At 48.2% G+C, this 18,587-nt stretch overlaps 1 protein-coding gene across 1 annotated transcript in view; it reads right to left on the reverse strand.

Annotated features, from left to right (window-relative positions):
* PCDH7 (protocadherin 7) overlaps nucleotides 1–12,395 on the reverse strand; it is a 428,445-nt gene extending 416,050 nt beyond the window's left edge. Inside the window, exon 1 of the mRNA XM_036448153.2 lies at nucleotides 9,168–12,395. Coding sequence (XP_036304046.2) covers nucleotides 9,168–12,395 — 3,228 coding nt within the window. The remainder of the gene's footprint in view (nucleotides 1–9,167) is intronic.
* Nucleotides 12,396–18,587: the final 6,192 nt, after the last annotated feature.

The raw sequence follows: 18,587 nt of genomic DNA on the forward strand, positions 1-18,587 counted from the left end.
GACTGAAGGGTCCTGGGTTCAATTCCGATCAAGGGCATGTATCTTGATTGCAGGCACATCCCCAGTAGGGGGTGTGCAGGAGGCAGCTGATCAATGTTTCTCTCCCATGGATCTTTCTAACTCTCTATCCCTCTCCCTTCCTCTCTATTAAAAATCAATAACATATATTAAAAAAAGCAAGATGTAAATATGATCTGTCATTTTTCTGCTCCATAAACTTCTTTATATGATATGATATTAATTCCGTAAGGACAAAGACTGTTGATATTCTTTGCATACTAAATATGAGTGAGGAGAGGATGTCAGCTTTGCTAAAAGAAATAGATGTTATCTAAGCCAGTCTGTAACGTTCTTATCTTCCTCTTAATGAATTCATGTCCTGTTGTTTAAAATAAAATGCCCAAATGCTAAAATCTGTAGGGTGATGGGGTGGTGTGTTCTGAGTCTATCTCCATCTGACCACAGGCACTTCCCTATAATAAATTCCAGCATTCCCAGAAAGGCCAGCCAAGAGACAAGGGGGTAGGGGGTAGCTAAGTCTGTGCAGAGGCAGGACCAATGGTGATAAGTTGACATATTCAAAGATTTAAAGAACAAAAAACAGGAATGATTGATAACAGACTTCTCAAAACCTTTTTGCTGTTGATAAATGCTACCGTAACTGTATGCTGTTGATCATTTTAATTTAGCTTAATAGTAGACTGAAATCCTTAGGAATGTTAGTAATTTGTTTTGATTTATGATGTTTTTCTAATGTAATGGTAAATCACCACCATGTCCTATCCCAAATCCCAAACAATCTAAAGTGGTAGTCCTCAACCCTTGCAACTATTACAAGACTTTTCTTTTTCTTTTTCTTTTTTTTTTTTTTTTTTTTTTTTGCATAGCAACCAAGAACAGGAAAACACACATGCACACAACACAACTGAAACATGGATTGCACAAGACAATATGTGCTCTTATGAGTGACATACTTGGAATTTTTCTGCTTTATTTCACGTCATTCAGATGGTGATACAATTTGACTCATGCCCCGTTAGTATGTTATCGGAGTGTTTGCAAACTGCTGCCTTAGAATGTTCTTTGTGACAGCATTTCTAAATATTGCCTCCCTGCAGTTGCACATAAGATTATGCTCAAATCCTGGGCTTTGTTGTCTATCATTTGTTTTTGAATTAATGTGATTTGTTACAGGATTCAAAGTTAAAAAACACCTGAGGAAGTTTACTACTTGGGATGAGGGAATGTGACATTTCTAAGAAGCAGAGAGTGGTAAGGATTCTTGTCACCAGCTTCTTACACTTGTCCTTTTGTTCAAAATTAGGAGTTGAAGATAATTGGGTTTTATTCAGGATCTGTATTATTGCCTCGATGACACTACTGAAATTTTCCTTTTTAAAAAATTTAAATCAACAGTTAATAAGAGTAAAAATCCTGAAGCATATATTGTACATTAGAGAGTTATATGGGTTAGAGTGCATTTCCTAGCATCCACATTTTATTATTTTTCCAGTATTTATTTATTTTGCTTAAAGGTCTTTGGTATTGACGATAATTGACAAAAAAAAAAAAAAAAAAAAAAAAAAAAAAAATCTCAAAAACCTGGCATTCTTTTTTTTCCTTCTTTTTAAAAAATATTTTTTAATTGATTTCAGCGAAGAAGGGAGAGGGAAAGATAGAAACATCAATGATGAGAGAGAATCATTGACAGGTTGCCTTCTACATGCCCACACTGAGAATCCTGGGCGTGTCCCTTAACTGGGAGTCAAACTACTGACCTCCTAGTTCAACCACTGAGCCACACGGGCTGGGCTATCTGGCATTCTTAATCAATATTTTAAAACTTAGGGGAAATTTTAAAAGGGCAGATGATGTGGTAGGTGTATTATAAAACTGTCAAACATACAATATGAAACACTTACTTTATGGCACATAAACATGTATAACGTAACAGAGACATAAATATACACACATACAGAGACCAGCCAGAGGACTCCTGACTTCCCTAGAAAGTCACTTATACAACTAAAATCCGGCCACTTGCTCTCTCAACAGTGGGTAATATAACATGCTGAACTCTCAGAAGCTGCTGGAATTTATGTTATCTGACATCAAGTAGAAACAGCTTTCAGACAAATGCAGTTCACAAAAGCAGGAAGCCATGCATATTCCTTCTGAATGTGACCACAGGGACCTCAACAAACCCAACGGAAAGGTCCTAAATTTTCTTAAGGACTTTAACCAAAAACCACCTTGAACAGTCTATAGATGCTCTGGCTAGTATTTCAGGATTAAGGAAAAGCAATTCATTGGCGGTGCCTGTGGTAAATACAAAACTAAGCTCTGAAATTTGACATATAGCCAATACTTTGCATAAATATTGCTGGAGGCCCTGGAATACATGTGTAGGAGCTCACACGTGCACACACACACACACACACACACACACACACACACACAGTCGTATTCAGAAATGCACACACAGAATGAGAGAAACCCTATCTTTGGCTCTAACAGAATTATCTCACTTGCCTGGAAAAGGCAGTGATCATATAACACTTGAAAAATATGGATCAATTTAGGATTTTATTGAAAGTCGGTATTTAATGTATTATAGACAAAGGCTTAATAGACTTCATTTCCCCTGGTTCGCACAACGCCGGAGTCTTAAAATTATGGTTGAAATATGCAGCTGGATTTCTTAAAAGACTTCATAATTAAGTCCTGCTAACCTCTTCTTTGAGAATGGAATTCCTGGCGATTTAGAGACATCCATTAGTAGCACGTTTCTTTATTAATACTGTTTCTTTTATGTTTATTTTAATACTATTTTTTCTTAAATTAAAAAAAATAAACTTGAAAATCAAATGCACAGCAAGTGGAACGAGCAGTGATTGGCTGATATCCCACGGCCAAGGGCAGGCTCCAGCAGGGTTCGGAGTGGCAAGGTCATCAGAGTATGGTGCATAAAGAAGCATCATATTAGAGTGGAATTCAGCCAAACACAGTAATGTATGGAGGTGGACGCATCTGAAAAAAGGAAAACAGAGATTTATGCAGGTAAAAAAAAAGAAGAAAAAAAAAGCTGCGATGAAGACATTTCCCCCAGTGTCTTATGCCCAATCGGAATGCTGTGGTAGAGGTTTGAATCAAAGCAGAGAATTTTTATTCGCAAAGTACGTTTCTGTACATCATAAATATGCTTAGGGGGGAAAAAGTTAACTTGCCAGATGAACCCTCCTTGGAAACTTTAACAGGTTTTTTTGTTTGTTTATACACAGCATTAGAGTTCAATGCCAACATCACTAAATTCCTTGAAAATAAAGCTTTATTCCGCCTTGAAAACATTAATTCACCAGAAGTGATAATTAAGATTTGTTTTAGTGGTTTCAGCTCAATTCTTCTTCAAATGTGATTTCTCCCACAACACTAATGCTAAATAGAGCACTGTGTAATGTTCTGAAACAGAGTTCCTGCTTTAGAAAAGATTCTAAGGGCTTTTAAAATAAATAAGAAAAGCAAAGCTAACTCAAGACATATATAACCGGATCTTACTATTTCTATACACTCATAGTGAATGAGTGGATGGGGAGCCTTGCTATAGTCTAGAAGTTGGTTATATACAGCTTACACATAAATCTCTAAAATATTATTATACTAAGTTTCCTGTGTAATCTTCCTCACCACCCTCTCCCAATTTGGGGGAGGGGGGGAAGAGGAGAGATTATGCTAAAATGTCTAATGGCATTGGCAGCTATGGCAAAGCAATGGTTCTGACACATCATATTTAATTTTCAAAACAGTTTAGGTGTCGTTTTGAAATTAATAAATTTAGTCATGTATAGTCATTGATATGTAAACTTAGACTTTAATACACTAGATTTGTTAACTGCTTAACAAGGACACAATCCAACTGAAAAACAACAAATGTCACACTCACCTAAAATTTTCCAGAAAACAAATTTAGAGGAAAAATTAGCTCACAATTGTATAGGGTGAGGCAAAGATAGGTCTACAGTTGTTGGCATGGAAAATAATACAATAATTAATAAATAATAGTACAAGAATAAACTGTTTTGTGAAGGCACAATTGCAAACCTACTTTTGCCCCACCTTGCATTAAAAATGCTGCTAAGATAGAGCGCAGGAGCAAAGTTGGCAAAATGTAAAAGCGTGCAGAAGCCAAAGGAATCATCGGTGTAGACGGAAAAGGTCAAAGGTGATCCCAAACAGAATGCATACAACATTTCATACATAATGTATAGAAGAAAGCTTTCAGTAAAGTCCTTTACAAAGACATTTTATTGAGGATGTACTAAATGCTAGCTAGGTACTTACATCTATTGTTACTGTCCTGCAGAAATTAACAATTCTGTCAATTAACTTGTTGTCTATATGTTGTAAACCTTGCTAAGTTCCTTTAGTGTATGTCAGCAATTGCCATCTTCCATACATGCAAAAGAAATACTAACGTCTTCGTAAAAATCTATAAAATTTGAATTACAATTTGCCAGACAATTTTATAAATGAAAGCTACAGCCTAAAGCAGAATGATAGTCTATTTTTTAAATGTCAGGCTACATACTAAATATATATAGTTACACACATAGATAAGTAAATCTCAATGGGTTTCTGACCCTATTGAAATATATACAAAGAAAGTTACAAAAACTCAATTTTCCTCCCCACAAGAGGTGGTATGAGAATAGGAAAAAAAATAACACTGGACTCTGTATTCTATAACTTAGAATCTAGTCCACATTGTATCCTGATTGTTTTGTAATTATCAAGTTAAATCAAGTTGCTTTTCCATGCTCGGCTTTAGTCTCCTCTTCTATAAAGTGAAGGGACAGGTTTAGTTGAAGTTTTTAAATTTTGAAATGTGATGACTAGTGGTTTTTAGATACAAACATTAAGTGGTTGATCATATTTTATTTTGGTTTTGTGTGTGTTTAAATTTTAAATACTTTCCATATATCAATGTATGAATACCACAATAAGTCACATGACACCATAATTGTTCTCTATGAATACATCTGTATGTGTTTGTGAGGGGGAAGGTGGAGAGACAGAAAGAGAGATTTTGATATATACTATGTGCACACTTTTACATGTATGAAATATGTAATTACTCAAAGACAGAGCAAGAACAAGAAAGGATGATTTGGCTAAATTGACCCAGGTGATGATTTACTTAAAATCTTTCAATTAACTTTGTGGACTTCATATAGGTTTGGAATAGGGTACAAATTGGCATACTTAGAATTCCATAAAAATGTGCATGTTCATTGCAGATCCAATCCGTGATGACCCTTTCCTTGTTTTACCCAGAGATCCTCAGTAGATACCTCCTGGCTAAAGACAGCCTCGCCTCCATCAGATGCCAGCTTCCTATCTATGACATCAAGCCAAAGGCAACAGAAATCTCACTGTATGTGGTAGCTGCCTTGGTTATAGATAGGAGAACCATAATGTAGAAAGTATGCTTATGAATTAAAACTGGAAGCTGTGGTTAGCATCAGTCTGCAAATGCATTTACAGTATAGCAGAGGGTAAGATATCCATACACAAATTGATACTTGTCTTCCCGTGTTTAAACACTCATAGATTATGACAAGCCACTTCATCCATTTGTTCCCCAAATCAAAGTAATTAAAAAATATATACAATTTCTGCCATATGTTTTCCTAAATGTGGGGTGAATCGTGAGCACAATTTGATCAAGTAAAGAGAACATTCTTCAGACTACATTCAGCAGTTCCTTGAGCAAGGAAAAGTGTCATTGGAGTTCATATAAATTTTTCTTTTTGAGTATTTCAGAATCAGCTACAATGGATTTTTAAATTAATGTTTACTGAAGCTGTATCCTCTATACTCTTGCCAAAAAATTAAGCACCTAACTTGCTACTTACTAGATACCATAAACTTTTTACTTGCCAGGGCATTATCTAAGTAACAGCATGACCAGGATGAGCTCAGCAGGACTTACGCATAATAAGCAAAGTGATAAAGATGCTTTTATATCTGTCTACTAATATTTTGGAATTATGTTAATTTCTAAAGAAAGCTGAAAAAGCTACTTAATACAGTGAAACACTGGAGATTTAAGAATGAAATGTGTCTGCCTTTATTTTGCAAATTAAAAACACAGCTGTATTTCCAGGTCATGAAACTTTAATACCGCCAAGACCAAGTTTATCAAGCAAAGGAAGAATGAAATGAAAAGGTGGACACTTAATATCAATAACGTGGTCAATGGTCCACATTTTACTCAACTAGACAAAGTATAGACCAAGGGCTTCAACTGCAAAGGTCTAACCTTGGAAAACCTGAGGTTAGTTACATCATCAGTTTTCCTAATGACTGAATTTTTGAAATAATTCCAGTAACTCCGCAACACAAATCTCCCTAGCTTCTGACCAAGAGGAACTATAGAAGCTTCCTTTGAATGTCTCTGGAGTTGTGAAAACATACCAAAAATGGACAGAGGGGGCATTATTTACAATCTGTTATTCCTATTAAACTGTTTAATTCATTCTGATATGATCAATAAGAAGGTTTGTGCAATTCTCCTGAAGATATGAACACTGTCACAGACATCACTTTTACAATATCAAGTAAAGAACTATGATAAAGCAATTTAGAACTATGATAAAGCAATTTAGAAAAATTATAAATAAAAGGAAGGCTTTATGTCAGATGAAATCTCAGATCTTTAATATAGTTGCCATAAGGAATGAAAAGACTGGAAGCCTCTAGATTCAACATGCAAGGGGGAAATAAGAAAACCCTGTGTCATTTTAAAAATTTTATTCTATGTCAAGTTTAATCAAAGGAAATACCTTTGGGCACTGTGTGAAAACTCAAGATAATACCCCTTTTAAAATAAAAAGATACAAACAAAAATCAGAACAACAAAAAAAGATCCTGTTGATTATGTCAGAGGTCTAAGCAGAATGCAACTTTGTAAATGGATCCCTGTCCCCTGACAGCAATATGGAGATGAAGTGTATCAATTACTATTACTAATTACATTAAGGGGAATGTATTCCATTCTCCTTTACTTCATTTTAGGTCAGCTATTTATTGTAGTTAAAACTTTATACATCTGTTGAATACCTAATGCACACAAGTTTTCCAAAGTCACTCTCTGCAAACTGCATGGTTTATTCCAATGGTTTTGTAAGGTATGGGAGTTTTTTTTGCTCAGCTAGGAGACTAACACCATACATTAGTTTATTTATAAGCATATCACTTTGCCTTTTAAACAGGATGCCACAACAGTCTTGATATTGGCTGTTTTAAATATTCAAGAATATAGAGTTAACCCCATTTGATGAGCCAAACAAAGCTTAAGTGACAGCACAGAATGTATGAGGTGGTTACATTTTAAAAAAAAAAAATCTATAAATCTGCCAGGAATATGTCAACTCAAAAGTTTAAGAGTCCACCATTTAGAATGCAAATGCCATTCAGCCACAAGACAAAAAGACCTATTAGGATGACAGCTGAATAGTAAATACTCTGCACTAAGATCTCTTCACAGGCTTTTGCATGACAAAGTACCATTTCCTAGGGAAACTTCTACAGATCTCTATTTGTGTTTATACTGTAAGCAACTTTACAAAAGTATTATTATTTTAACTGTTATTGTCCTTGTTAAAATAAATAAATAAATAAATAAATGCACCAAAAACAAAACAAAAATCTGCTTCTAACTCCATAAAAGCAAGGACACAACAGATATAAACTTTCTTCTTATCAAATTTCAATTTAAAAGAAGTAAATAACTCAGGCTCATATGCATCAAAAGACCTATTTTAAAGACCTATTTTCAAAAGCCTACCTGTAGATCAAACTTGTGTTTTCTTAGATTGCTTTTATTTTTGGATATCACAGAATATCAACTCTGATCCTCCTTATCTAAATAGCTACATTTTATGAGGCTATAAAATAACTTTTTCCTTTGCCTTAATTTTCCTCAGGTCACACATTCCACATGCAAAGCATATCTAATAGAAAAACTATTACTTGATTGTCTCTGCCAGTCATATATGTTTCTTGAGGTGCATCCTGAAGTTAAGAAATATGTGATTTGTTAGCTGATTTATTATCTACTCACAGTAGATAACAACAGCAACTAATGTTACTGTTCTCTATGTACAGTTTACAGTATTAGACACAGCAGTTTCCAAGAGGTTTTATTTGCTGTGTGCCAAACTTTGGTGGGTAGAATAAGTAAACTTTGTATTGCACATATCACACAAGCAAAACTTCAAAAGTAAACTTTGTGATTTATAAGTTAACCTCAACATGCACTACTTTTACTGTTTCTACGTTTCACTGTACCAAGTATTCCTCATAAACTTTATAGTCTCGGTGTAGCACAATGCATACCAAAACATGCTTGCACACAGAGTGCACCAAACATGAACACTTTTATTGCTTGGCTTAAACAAGTGGTTCATAAAATGTACTTGTGCTTATAAACTTTTAATGTCAAACATGAAGAATGCAAATGCTGACTGCATAACCTCACTTCAGCCTTCCCTGTGATAGATGTCAAAGTATAAAAAAATGTGGTTTTGCGTGACATTTGCACATCACTAAATATTTTTAAACCAGCGTGTTTTTTTTGTCAATACTTCTGAATCTCAGACTTGGCACAACATTTGCATGACTCAGCATCTTATCTGTAAAAAAATTTGCATAATGGGCAAGGCAGTTAACACTTTTACAGAGTGTGTCCAAGTTGCATAGACACCAATAGTAACTTTAGAAAATATCTCTGGATGCAATTTTCCACTTAGTAGCCACACACACACACAAAAAGGTTTTGGGTTACAGATAACCATCCAAATAATATATGCAAGATTTATTCTGGCAACACCCAATGTAGGATGCATTGGGGCTGCCAAGGACTAAGAGAAGTACAAAATACTCCCTGCTTGGAATATTTTCTCTAGTAGCTTGCAAACTACAGTGGTTTACCTTGCATAGGTGGCCTCTAACCAAGTTAATGATGTATGAATTCACATTACATTCCTACTTTATTAAAATGTTAAGTGACAGCTTCAAAGAAAAAGACCACACTCTGCAGAAGATGCCCTGTCTCCGAATGATTAGCCTTCTCTGGGATAGTTAACTGTATCTGAGATGCATCTTACCTGTTTGCTGTACTTGTTATTGGTTTGACAGCTGTATTCAGAGCAGTGATCTGATCCAATGGAAATGTTGTCTCCTGCTCCCACAAATGTGTTGGCTGGTGGCAGATCTTGGACGGCCTGGTGTTTTTTCCCTGCGGTGGGGGACTGAGGATGAAGCTGGACAGTAGGCAACGGGGAGCTGGATTTGTAATGCCTGGCCAGGTCAGGACTGCCAGGCCCTCCATTGACCGATCGGTACCGGCCCATGCTGGGGCTGTCTGACAGCTTCTCGTTGATACTGTCGTACCTCTGTCCATTTGGTTTGGAAGCTTCTACAGTGACAATGCTGCTGTAGAGAGGCTGCTTGGATTTTTTGTTTTTCTTGTCCTTTTTGGGCTTTTTAGACTTGTCGTGCTGCTGGGGGGTAAAAAAGTCCTCGTGATCTTTCTTGCCAGCCTCATAGCCATTCTTGTTTTTGGACCGGCAATATCTTGCCATCACGACAATTAAGATGATCAGGATCACTGTCATAATGCCAGCAACCACCCCGATGACAATACTGAGCCTCTGCTTGCTAATCTCGTAGCTTGGGTCGCCGGCTATGTCCTGGGTGAGTGGGGTGTGCAAGCTCCTGGCTATCTGGGAGTCAATCACGGTGGCGTTGGAGACACTTTCATTGACAAACACGTGCACCAGGGCCGTGGTGGATTGGGAAGGCTGCCCGCTGTCATTCACCTGCACCACCAACCTGTGCAAGCCATAGTGCTTCTGGGTGAGCTTCCCCACTAGGGAGACCACGCCGCTGGTGGGATCAATCTCAAAGAGCTTGAAGGGATTCCCTCCCACAATGCTGTAGTTCAGGTCTGCATTGATGCCATCGTCACTGTCCGTCGCCAACACCGTGGCTACCACCGTCCTGACATTGCTCGAGGGAGGCAGCAAAGTGTAGGACAGGTTTCTGGGGAGGGTCACGGTGGGGGCGTTGTCGTTCTCGTCCATGACAAAGAGAGACACGGTGGCCGTGGCGGACCTGGGGGGGTCCCCCCCGTCCACGGCCTTGACCCTGAACGTGTACGTGGTCTGGTGCTCGCGGTCGAAGGACACGGTGGAGTAGATGGTGCCCGTGTCGTTCTCGATGGAGAAGATGTGGCCGCTCTCCTCCTCGACGTAGAGGCTCATCTCGGCGTTGCGCCCCTTGTCGGCGTCCATCACCGTGACCATGCCCACGGGGCTGTTGGGCTGCAGGTTCTCCTTCACGTAGAAGGTGAAGACATCCTGCATGAACTTGGGGTCGTTGTCGTTGCGGTCGGCCACCTGCACGATCACCGTGGCGCTGCCCTGCAGCGGGGGCGCGCCCTTGTCCCTGGCGCTCACTTTGAACTCGTACCTGTCCGTCTGCTCGCGGTCCAGCACCGCGTGGACCAGGATGTCGCCGGAGTCCGGGTCGATGGCGAAGATGCCCGCCACCGAGGGGTCCAGCGAGTAGGCGATCTCGGCGTTCTTGCCGCTGTCGGCGTCGGTGGCCAGCACGGTGGCCACCCTCTCGCCGGGGATGTTGTTCTCGGGGAAGTACACCTCCACCACCGACCGGTCGAACACGGGCGGGTTGTCGTTGGTGTCCCCGACCTTGACGACCAGCGAGTTGTTGCTGGACAGGCTGGGGCTGCCCGAGTCCACGGCCACGATGACCACGTGGAACTCGCGGGTGGCCTCGTAGTCCAGCGGGGCCGAGGTGTGCAGGAAGTACTTCTTCTTGTTGTTCTGCTCGCCCTCCGTGTCGCTGGCCGGCTTGAGCTGGAAGGGCACGTCCCCGACCACGGTGCAGGTGACCACGCCGTTCTCCCCTTGGTCTCGGTCGGACACCTGCACCAGGGCGATGGGGGTGTCCACCAGCACGTCCTCCGCCACGTGGGCGACCCCGTCCTTGAGCGGGATGCGGCCGATCTTACGGATCTCAATGGACGGCACGTTGTCGTTCTCGTCGCGGATGACGAGGACCACGGTGGCCTTGTCGCTCTTGGGCGGCTGGCCGCGGTCGCGGGCCGTGATGCTGAAGCGCAGCTGGCCCACCTCCTCGCGGTCGATGCGGTGCAGGACGCTGAGCCAGCCCGACGCCTCGTCCAGGCGCAGCAGCCGCCGCACGGACTCGGTGGCCGCGCCGAACACGTACTCGATCTGCCCGTTGACCCCCACGTCCAGGTCGGCGGCGCGCAGCTGCAGGATCGGGGTGCCCGGGGCGCTGTTCTCCGCCAGGTCGGCCTCGTACACGCTCCTCTCGAAGCGGGGGCTGTTGTCGTTGACGTCGGTGATGAGCACCCGCAGGATGGCCTGCGAGGAGCGGGGCGGGTCGCCGCCGTCGCGCACCCGCAGGGTCAGCTCGTACGAGTCGCGCTGCTCGCGGTCCAGCGGCCCCTTGACGATCAGCTGCGGCTGCTTGTCGCCGTCCGGGGTGTCGGCCACCTGCAGCTCGAACACGCTGCTGCGGCCGCCGGAGCCGCTCCCTCCGCCGCCTCCACCGCCGCCGCCGCCTCCTCCCTCCGGGGCATCCAGGCGCCGCTTGGAGCCTCCGATCGCGCCGTTCCCGCCGCCCCCGGGGTAGGGGGCGCTGTCGGCAGCCCCGGCGCGCAGCCGACCCTCTCCGCCGCCGCCGCCGCCCGGCTCCTGCAGCAGCTCGTAGCGCTCGATGCCGTTGCGGCCGAAGTCGCGGTCGGTGGCGGTGGGCAGCAGGTACAGCGTGCCCACCGGCCGGTTCTCCTCCACCGTGAGCGTGAGCACGGGCGACGGGAAGGTGGGCGTGTTGTCGTTGATGTCCAGCACCACCACGCGGCCCTCGAACAGGTCCACCCAGCTCTGCGACGGCCCGATCACCGACACCTCGAAGTCCAGGAAGCACTCGTTCTCGTCGAAGATCATCTGACACTGGGGCAGCTTCTCGCGGTCCAGGCGCCGCTCGCTCGTGCTCAGCTCGCCCGTCAGGTTGTCGATCTTGAGGTACTCGGAGCCCGACTCCAGGCTGAACGTCACCTCGCCCGAGCCCGTCACGATGCCCAGGTCCGAGGCCACGTTGCCGATGCGGACGTCGGCGGGGCCCTCCTCGGCCAGCCGGTACCGGAGGAGCTGCTTGGCGGCCGCCGGGCTGAGCGACAGCGGCAGGAGGAGCAGGAGGAGGAGGGGGAGGAGGAGGAGGAGGCAGCAGCCCGGGCACCCGCCGCCGCCGCCGCCGCCGCGCGCCCACCCCGTGGTCCGCATCCTCAGCATCTTCTCCTGCTGCTGCTGCTACTGCGCCTTCTGATGGGCGCCCCCCTCCTGAGGGGGGCCGGGCGCCGGCCCTACTCCCCCCAGGCCCTCTCTCCCCTCCGCTCAGCCGGGAAAGCAAGAAGCGAGCGAGTGGGAGAGAAGGGAGGGGGCGAGCGCGGCGTGTTCAGAGTCGGCCAGAGGGGGAAACCAGCCACAGATCCTTCTTCTTCTGCTTCTTCTTCTTTTCTTTTTATTTTTCTTCCTGCAGCTTCTTTTCCGAAAGTTATTGTTCCATCCTTCACGCAATGGGTGCTAATCGCCCCGCTCGCAGTACTCACAGTTCACGGGACACTGCGCGCCGCGGGCCCGGCGCCCCCTCCCCCGGAGCCATGCCCGCGGCGGGCGGGCGGCGGAGCCCGGGCTCCCCGGTCGGTCGGTCGGTCGGATGGGCCGGCGCCGCTCCGCTCCGGCAGGCGATCGGGCGGGCGGTGGAGCCGGGAAGCGGCGGGCAGCGGAGCCTGCAGCCTTCCCCGCCTGCCAAACCCGCTGCTCGTCCTCGCTGCTCCTCCTCGGAGTTGAGTCCGATTCGCGTTCCAGTCCCTCGCTCCGCGCAGACCCGGCTTCTCTGCTCCGGCAGCCCCGGGCAACCCCGGGGTGGCTTCCCGAACCGGGCGCCGGGGTCAGCAACAAGCCAGTCTCAACTCCGACTCCGCGCTGGCGGCGGCGGGGGAGCCGGTCCGCGGAGGAGAGAGGATGCCAAACGCCCGCGAGGTCGCTCCGGGCACCGCCGGGCAGCGGGGACCCCTCGCCTTACGGAGCGGTCCGCGCCCGGGCGCCCCCCGCGCGCCCCAGAGCAGCCCGAGCCATCCTCAGCGATGCCCGGAGAGTCGGTGTCTTCTCGCCCCGGAAAGCTGTTTCTCTCTCTTTTTTTCTCTTAACTACTCTGCGCAAGGTCATTAGTCACGAAGCCGCCGCCTGGAACCGCAGCAGCGGCCCGCCCGCCCGCGGGGGCGAGGGCTGCGCCGGACGCGCCCGCCGCGCGGGGCACAAGTTTGGGGTTCGCAGCCGCAGCGCCCGCGCCTCCCTCACCTGCATCCGGCCCGCATGTCGGAGCTCTGGGATCTGCAGCGCTGTGCGCGATTCAGGGAGGAGATTGCAGCCTCCTCTCTCTCTCCCCGCGCTCTCGATCCCTCCCCTCCCTCCCTCCCCCTCCCGCTCCTCACTCCTCCTCCTCCTCCCTCCTCTCCGTTCCGTTCCCCTTTCCCCTTCTCTCTCTCTCTCTCTCTCTCTCTCTCTCTCTCTCTCTCTCTCTCTCTCTCTCTCTCTCTCTCTCTCTCTCTCTCTCTCCCTCCCTCCCTCCTGCGCCCTCGGTTGGCTCGATCCAGCCCCAATGCAGGCAACTCCGGCTGAACTTGATCCCTTTGCGGTTCAGAGGTGAGCGAGCCGGGCTCGGCGTGCAGGCGACGCGGACCGGGCGAGAGCCTCTGGCCGGACCCTCGGAGGCGACAATTCACCGAGATGCCCAGTGCTGTCCGGGTTTCCGAAGAAGAGCCAGAGGCATCGGGGAGGAGTGGGAGGGGGAGGAGGAGCAGGAGGCAGCTGCCAAGTAACTGGGGGGGGGGGGGGGCACCACACACACACACACACACACACACACACACACACACACACACCAACAGTTTGCCAAGGGGAGAAGTGCCAGCCGGCCGTGGCCTCGGAAGCGCCCTGGCACGGAGGGTGAATTCCGCAGTTGTTCCGACCCCTTTGGCGTCTGAGAGGGAGTCTAACCCGGGTGCCCCGCCGCCTCTCAGACACGGAATGGCTCGGGAGCTCCCGCTCACTCGCCGCCCAGCGGAGACCGCAAGTTTGCCGGAGTGGCGGCGGCTGGCGGCTCGGCCCGGCCCCGGCGCTGCGGCGGCGGCACTGGCAGCCCTGGCGCTGGAGCCACACACCCGCCGGGAGGAGGCGGGGAGGCGGGAGGGGCGGGGGTAGGCCCGGGAGGGAGCACCAGTCCGCCTGCGGCTGGGGAAAGCCCGGCTTCTGTGCCAGGGGAGTGAGGGGGAGGACTTTGATTGTGCACTATCCTAGTGACTCCCCCTAAGCCAGGTCCCCACCACCCAGCCACCGTCTCCTCGGAGGGACTGGCTCTCTCCCCCCGGAGCTTGTAAATTTATTCCTCTTTGACCCCTGGTGCGTGTGCGAGGGGGCTGGCTGGGGTCGGGAACCGATCCCCCTTCCTCCTCTCCCCCTTTCTCAGAGGCCGCTCCCCACCCCACGGAGTGCCTCCGCTTTGAGATGGAGCGTCTTGTTTAGGGGACCGTTATCGTTGGCTTGGGGGAGCCACGCTGGTGTTGTGAGAAACCGTGATGAGAACTGCGTTGGTTCCCAGAGAACGTGAAACTCGAGAGAGCGCGGGAGAGAGACCCGTTATGGGGAGGGTGGACTCCGGGGGACTGGGCTCCGGGGCGGGCAGGGTGGTGCTTGTCTTTGTTTAAACGCTTGGCTGTCCTGTCTCCGCGCTTGCTTTTTTGGGGGGAGGGGGGATAGACCGTGTGTGTGCGCGCGCCCAGGGAATAAACACATGTTGGAAGCCTCGATGATTATTTTTCTGAGCAAAAACCTGCAGCCTTTAGTAACTGGCAAAGTGTAGCGTCACCTATCTGGATACAAGGGGAATAAACTTGAATGGCAACTTTGTGTGCTGGAGTGTCCGTAGCTCCTTTTATTCCTTTTTCTCTTTTTGACTTTGTGCCACTTGATCGTACACGGCAGCCCCCCACGCGAGGCTTCCACCGGACGCGGTCACGGCCACCGCAGCCCACCGCGTCCGGTCTGAGTCCTGGACCCACTTCCTCCTCATGGATTTCGGCAGCGATCAAAAGAGGGGGCCCCTCCGAGATGAAGGGAATTGAAGTGGGAGATGTCTGCGGAGAATTCTTACCTTCCCCAAAGAGAAGAAAAAAAAGGGGGGCTGCTGCCGGGATGTGGCTGGTCCTTACTCAGCTCCTCTGCCTAAGCTAGAGGCATCCTCTAAGGGGCCTCCCCTTAACGGAAAATGTAAAGCTAACCGGGGAGAAAATCCCTCCGTGTTGGGTATTCTGTCTTTACGAGACGCGTGTTAGGAGACGGGGTGGTTTAAACCAGACAAACGGCTGTAAAGTCGGCGGCAGCGGTGTGGGGTGGCGCGCCCGGCAGGAGCGAGGAGAGAAGAGGCAGAGGGTTCCACGCTCTCTCTCCCCGCGGGGGACGGCGCGGCGCGGAGGAGGTGGGAGTGCGGGTGGCGTGTGCCAGCAGGGAGCTGGCGAGTATTTTCCCGTCTGCAACCCTCAGGGGCTCCTCCTCCTCCGGCCTCCCCGGCACCCCCACCCGCACCCGCACCCGCACCCCCGGCTGGATCTGCAGCCTCAGCGCGAACTGCCCGGCGCGCAGGCTCAGTGCGCTCCGCCGCAGTCCAGGCCGGGGCGGAGGGAGCGGGCGCCGCCGCAGCGCCTTCCCGGCCGGCTCAGGGGCCATCGCGCCACATCCCCCTAATATCTGGCAAACCCCGGTTTCCCTGGACGCCTGGCACACGCCCCTCTGTCCCCTTTCCCTGCCGCGATCGCTGGGGAAAGACGGAAGCCGCCTCCACTCCGCGGTTCGCACCGGGGCATTCCGATGCGCGGCCATATGGTGCAGTGTGCTCCCCTCCTCCCCCAGCCGCCTTTTCCTAAGGTTTTTGCAAACTTCAGGCAGCCGGGTGGATAGAGACGTAGTGCATGCCTTCATTCCTCACCAGACCATAAACTTGAACAAGCCCCCCTGCCCCCCAGCAAAAAGAAACATCTTCGAACATGCACCCCCTCCCCAGCGCGCACTCTGCAGAGGGGGAAGGAGGGAGCGCCTGCTCCCCAGCGCGCTGCCAGTTTCTTCCTGGATGACCCGGGGCGCAGCGTCCTTCACAGCGGAGTGGTTTTCCCATCGCGAGCGGGAGGGAGCTTCCAGCCCCCCCACCTCCCAACCCATCCTCCGACTCTCATCCCTACCCACTGGGCCGCCGCACCGAGCCAGCGTGGGAAATGGGTCCTACGTGTGCGGCATGGAGAGCAGGCGGCCGCCTGCCAGAGCCAGGAGCCTGCGGGCTGGGCTCCCTCCCCCGCGGGTCCCCACCAGCTCCGACCTTCCCGGGGCGCCAGCCCAGGAACCGTGGCTGCAGAGCCGGGCGGCGGGGCCTCGGGGAGAGGATACGCAATGAGCGGGGTGGGTGGGTGGGGGGCTAGGTGGGAGGAGACCTCGGGGCGCTCTTGCAGCAGCCGGAGCTCCCCATCCTCTCCCGCCTCCCCCCCCCCCCCCAGGCCAGAGAATGACACTCCCACGCCAGCCTCCCGCCCACTCGCGGAGGATGAATGAAGGCGAGAAGCTGATCCCCCCCCCCCACCCCCGCCCCATTTCCGCAGTCTGAGAGCCGGTGTCACAAGAGCTCAGCAATTTCATTAAACGGAACCGGGGGACTGAATCCGCCCCCCTACACACACACACACACACACACACACACACACCCTCCCAGACCTCACCAAGGGAATGTGATATCCGGCTCCGCTCCCACCCGCCAACCCCGCCCGGCCCTGCAGCCCCGGGCGGCATTTATCTCCTCAACCTGAGAGGAAAGGCTTCGGGAGGAAATGGGATCGAAAGTGTAACCGGCTGCAATAAATTAGAGAGCCGGTGGCGGGTGCTGCGGCGGGTGCTGCTGCTCTGGCGGCCAGAACTGAAGAGAGGAGAGCAGTGTCCTAAAGCCCGCGCTGGTCAGAGGAACAGTCGCTTGTATGAAGCAAAATGTTCCAGGGGATGTTGAAATGTAGAGGGGTTTCCCCCCACCCTCCATTTTTTTAAGGACAATAAAAAGAGATGTCTCTTTGTAACCAAAATATAAAATATGAAATTGATGACAGAAATCTACTCTATTCTAATAGACATTTAATAAAAGCTTGGCCAAAGATTCCCTACCTAGGATATTCTATGCCAAATATCCTACCTTCACTTTCAATATTTGGTAGGGGTGCGTGTGTGCGTGTGTGTGTGTGTGTGTGTGTGTGTGTGTGAATTTACCCACTAACTTTGCTTGCTGAAAACTGCTTTGCATTAAGGAATTTCAGTGACTGAGCTGAAAAATAGCATCCGGAATCCGTGATGTAGTTTAAGTCAAAAGCAAAGACGTAGAGAGAAGTAATGACAACAAAAGTTTATGGGAAACACACACACACACACACACACACACACACACAAGTACGTGCTGCAGGACATAGAATCTCGGGGGGGGGGGCAGGGGGCTTTCATTTATTATACACACTGTAGGCACCATAATACTAGAAACAGGTTAAATACAGTAAGCAGGATAGCCAGTTCTGGAAGGAAATATAGAGCAATTTGACAGGAAGGGAGAAAGTGACTCAAGAACTCCACCAAGGGACAAACAGAGGAAATGACACCCCTGCATCTTCAAATCCATTGACCTTTTCATCTTTTTAAAAGGGTCTTTTTTATATCCACTTAGGCATGCTTCTGAAACCTCTACTATCCATCATTTCTCCAGTTACGTTTGGTAAATTTGATTCTTTTGTCGTCCTTTGATAAATAAGCATTGGAAATATTTGTCCATTAAACATATCATTTCAGATAGTGAGTATCACTATGCATAACAATTGTCTTGTAGCAGGTATGATTCTGAGAAACTTTAGGCATATTTTGCATCCTTAAATACAAGCTTGTAGTATTAAAACGTGTAGTAGACTGAAATGGCTAAATTATTCATTGCAATAACAAACTTTTTGATGGACATTACAACTCAGCAGTTTAAGGAAACCACAGATTTCCTTTTAAGCAGGTAATAACTGCTTGCATCAGTGGATACTTCGTTGGTCTCCAGCCAAGGAATAGAACCAGTTGTGCTGCTTAGATCATGAAATCATTGCAATATATCAATAAAAGAATACAAGCTAAGAACTAAACGAAATCGATTCATGCTACCTATTGGATAGCTGTAAAACACGTCCCAAAAGCCATTACAAAAACTCTGTTTACAGAAAAAAAAATCATGAAGCTATTTGTGTTGATTTAAATATTAATTTATAGTCTGTGTGGCTTGCCATTTAAAAAGTGTTTTTCAGTTTTAAAATGACACCTAATAGAAATAATGTCCACTGTAAGCTTAGCCTAGATTGACAGTTG

Source organism: Pipistrellus kuhlii, unplaced genomic scaffold (assembly GCF_014108245.1).
Source record: "Pipistrellus kuhlii isolate mPipKuh1 unplaced genomic scaffold, mPipKuh1.p scaffold_m20_p_1, whole genome shotgun sequence".
NCBI classification, from domain to species: domain Eukaryota; kingdom Metazoa; phylum Chordata; class Mammalia; order Chiroptera; family Vespertilionidae; genus Pipistrellus; species Pipistrellus kuhlii.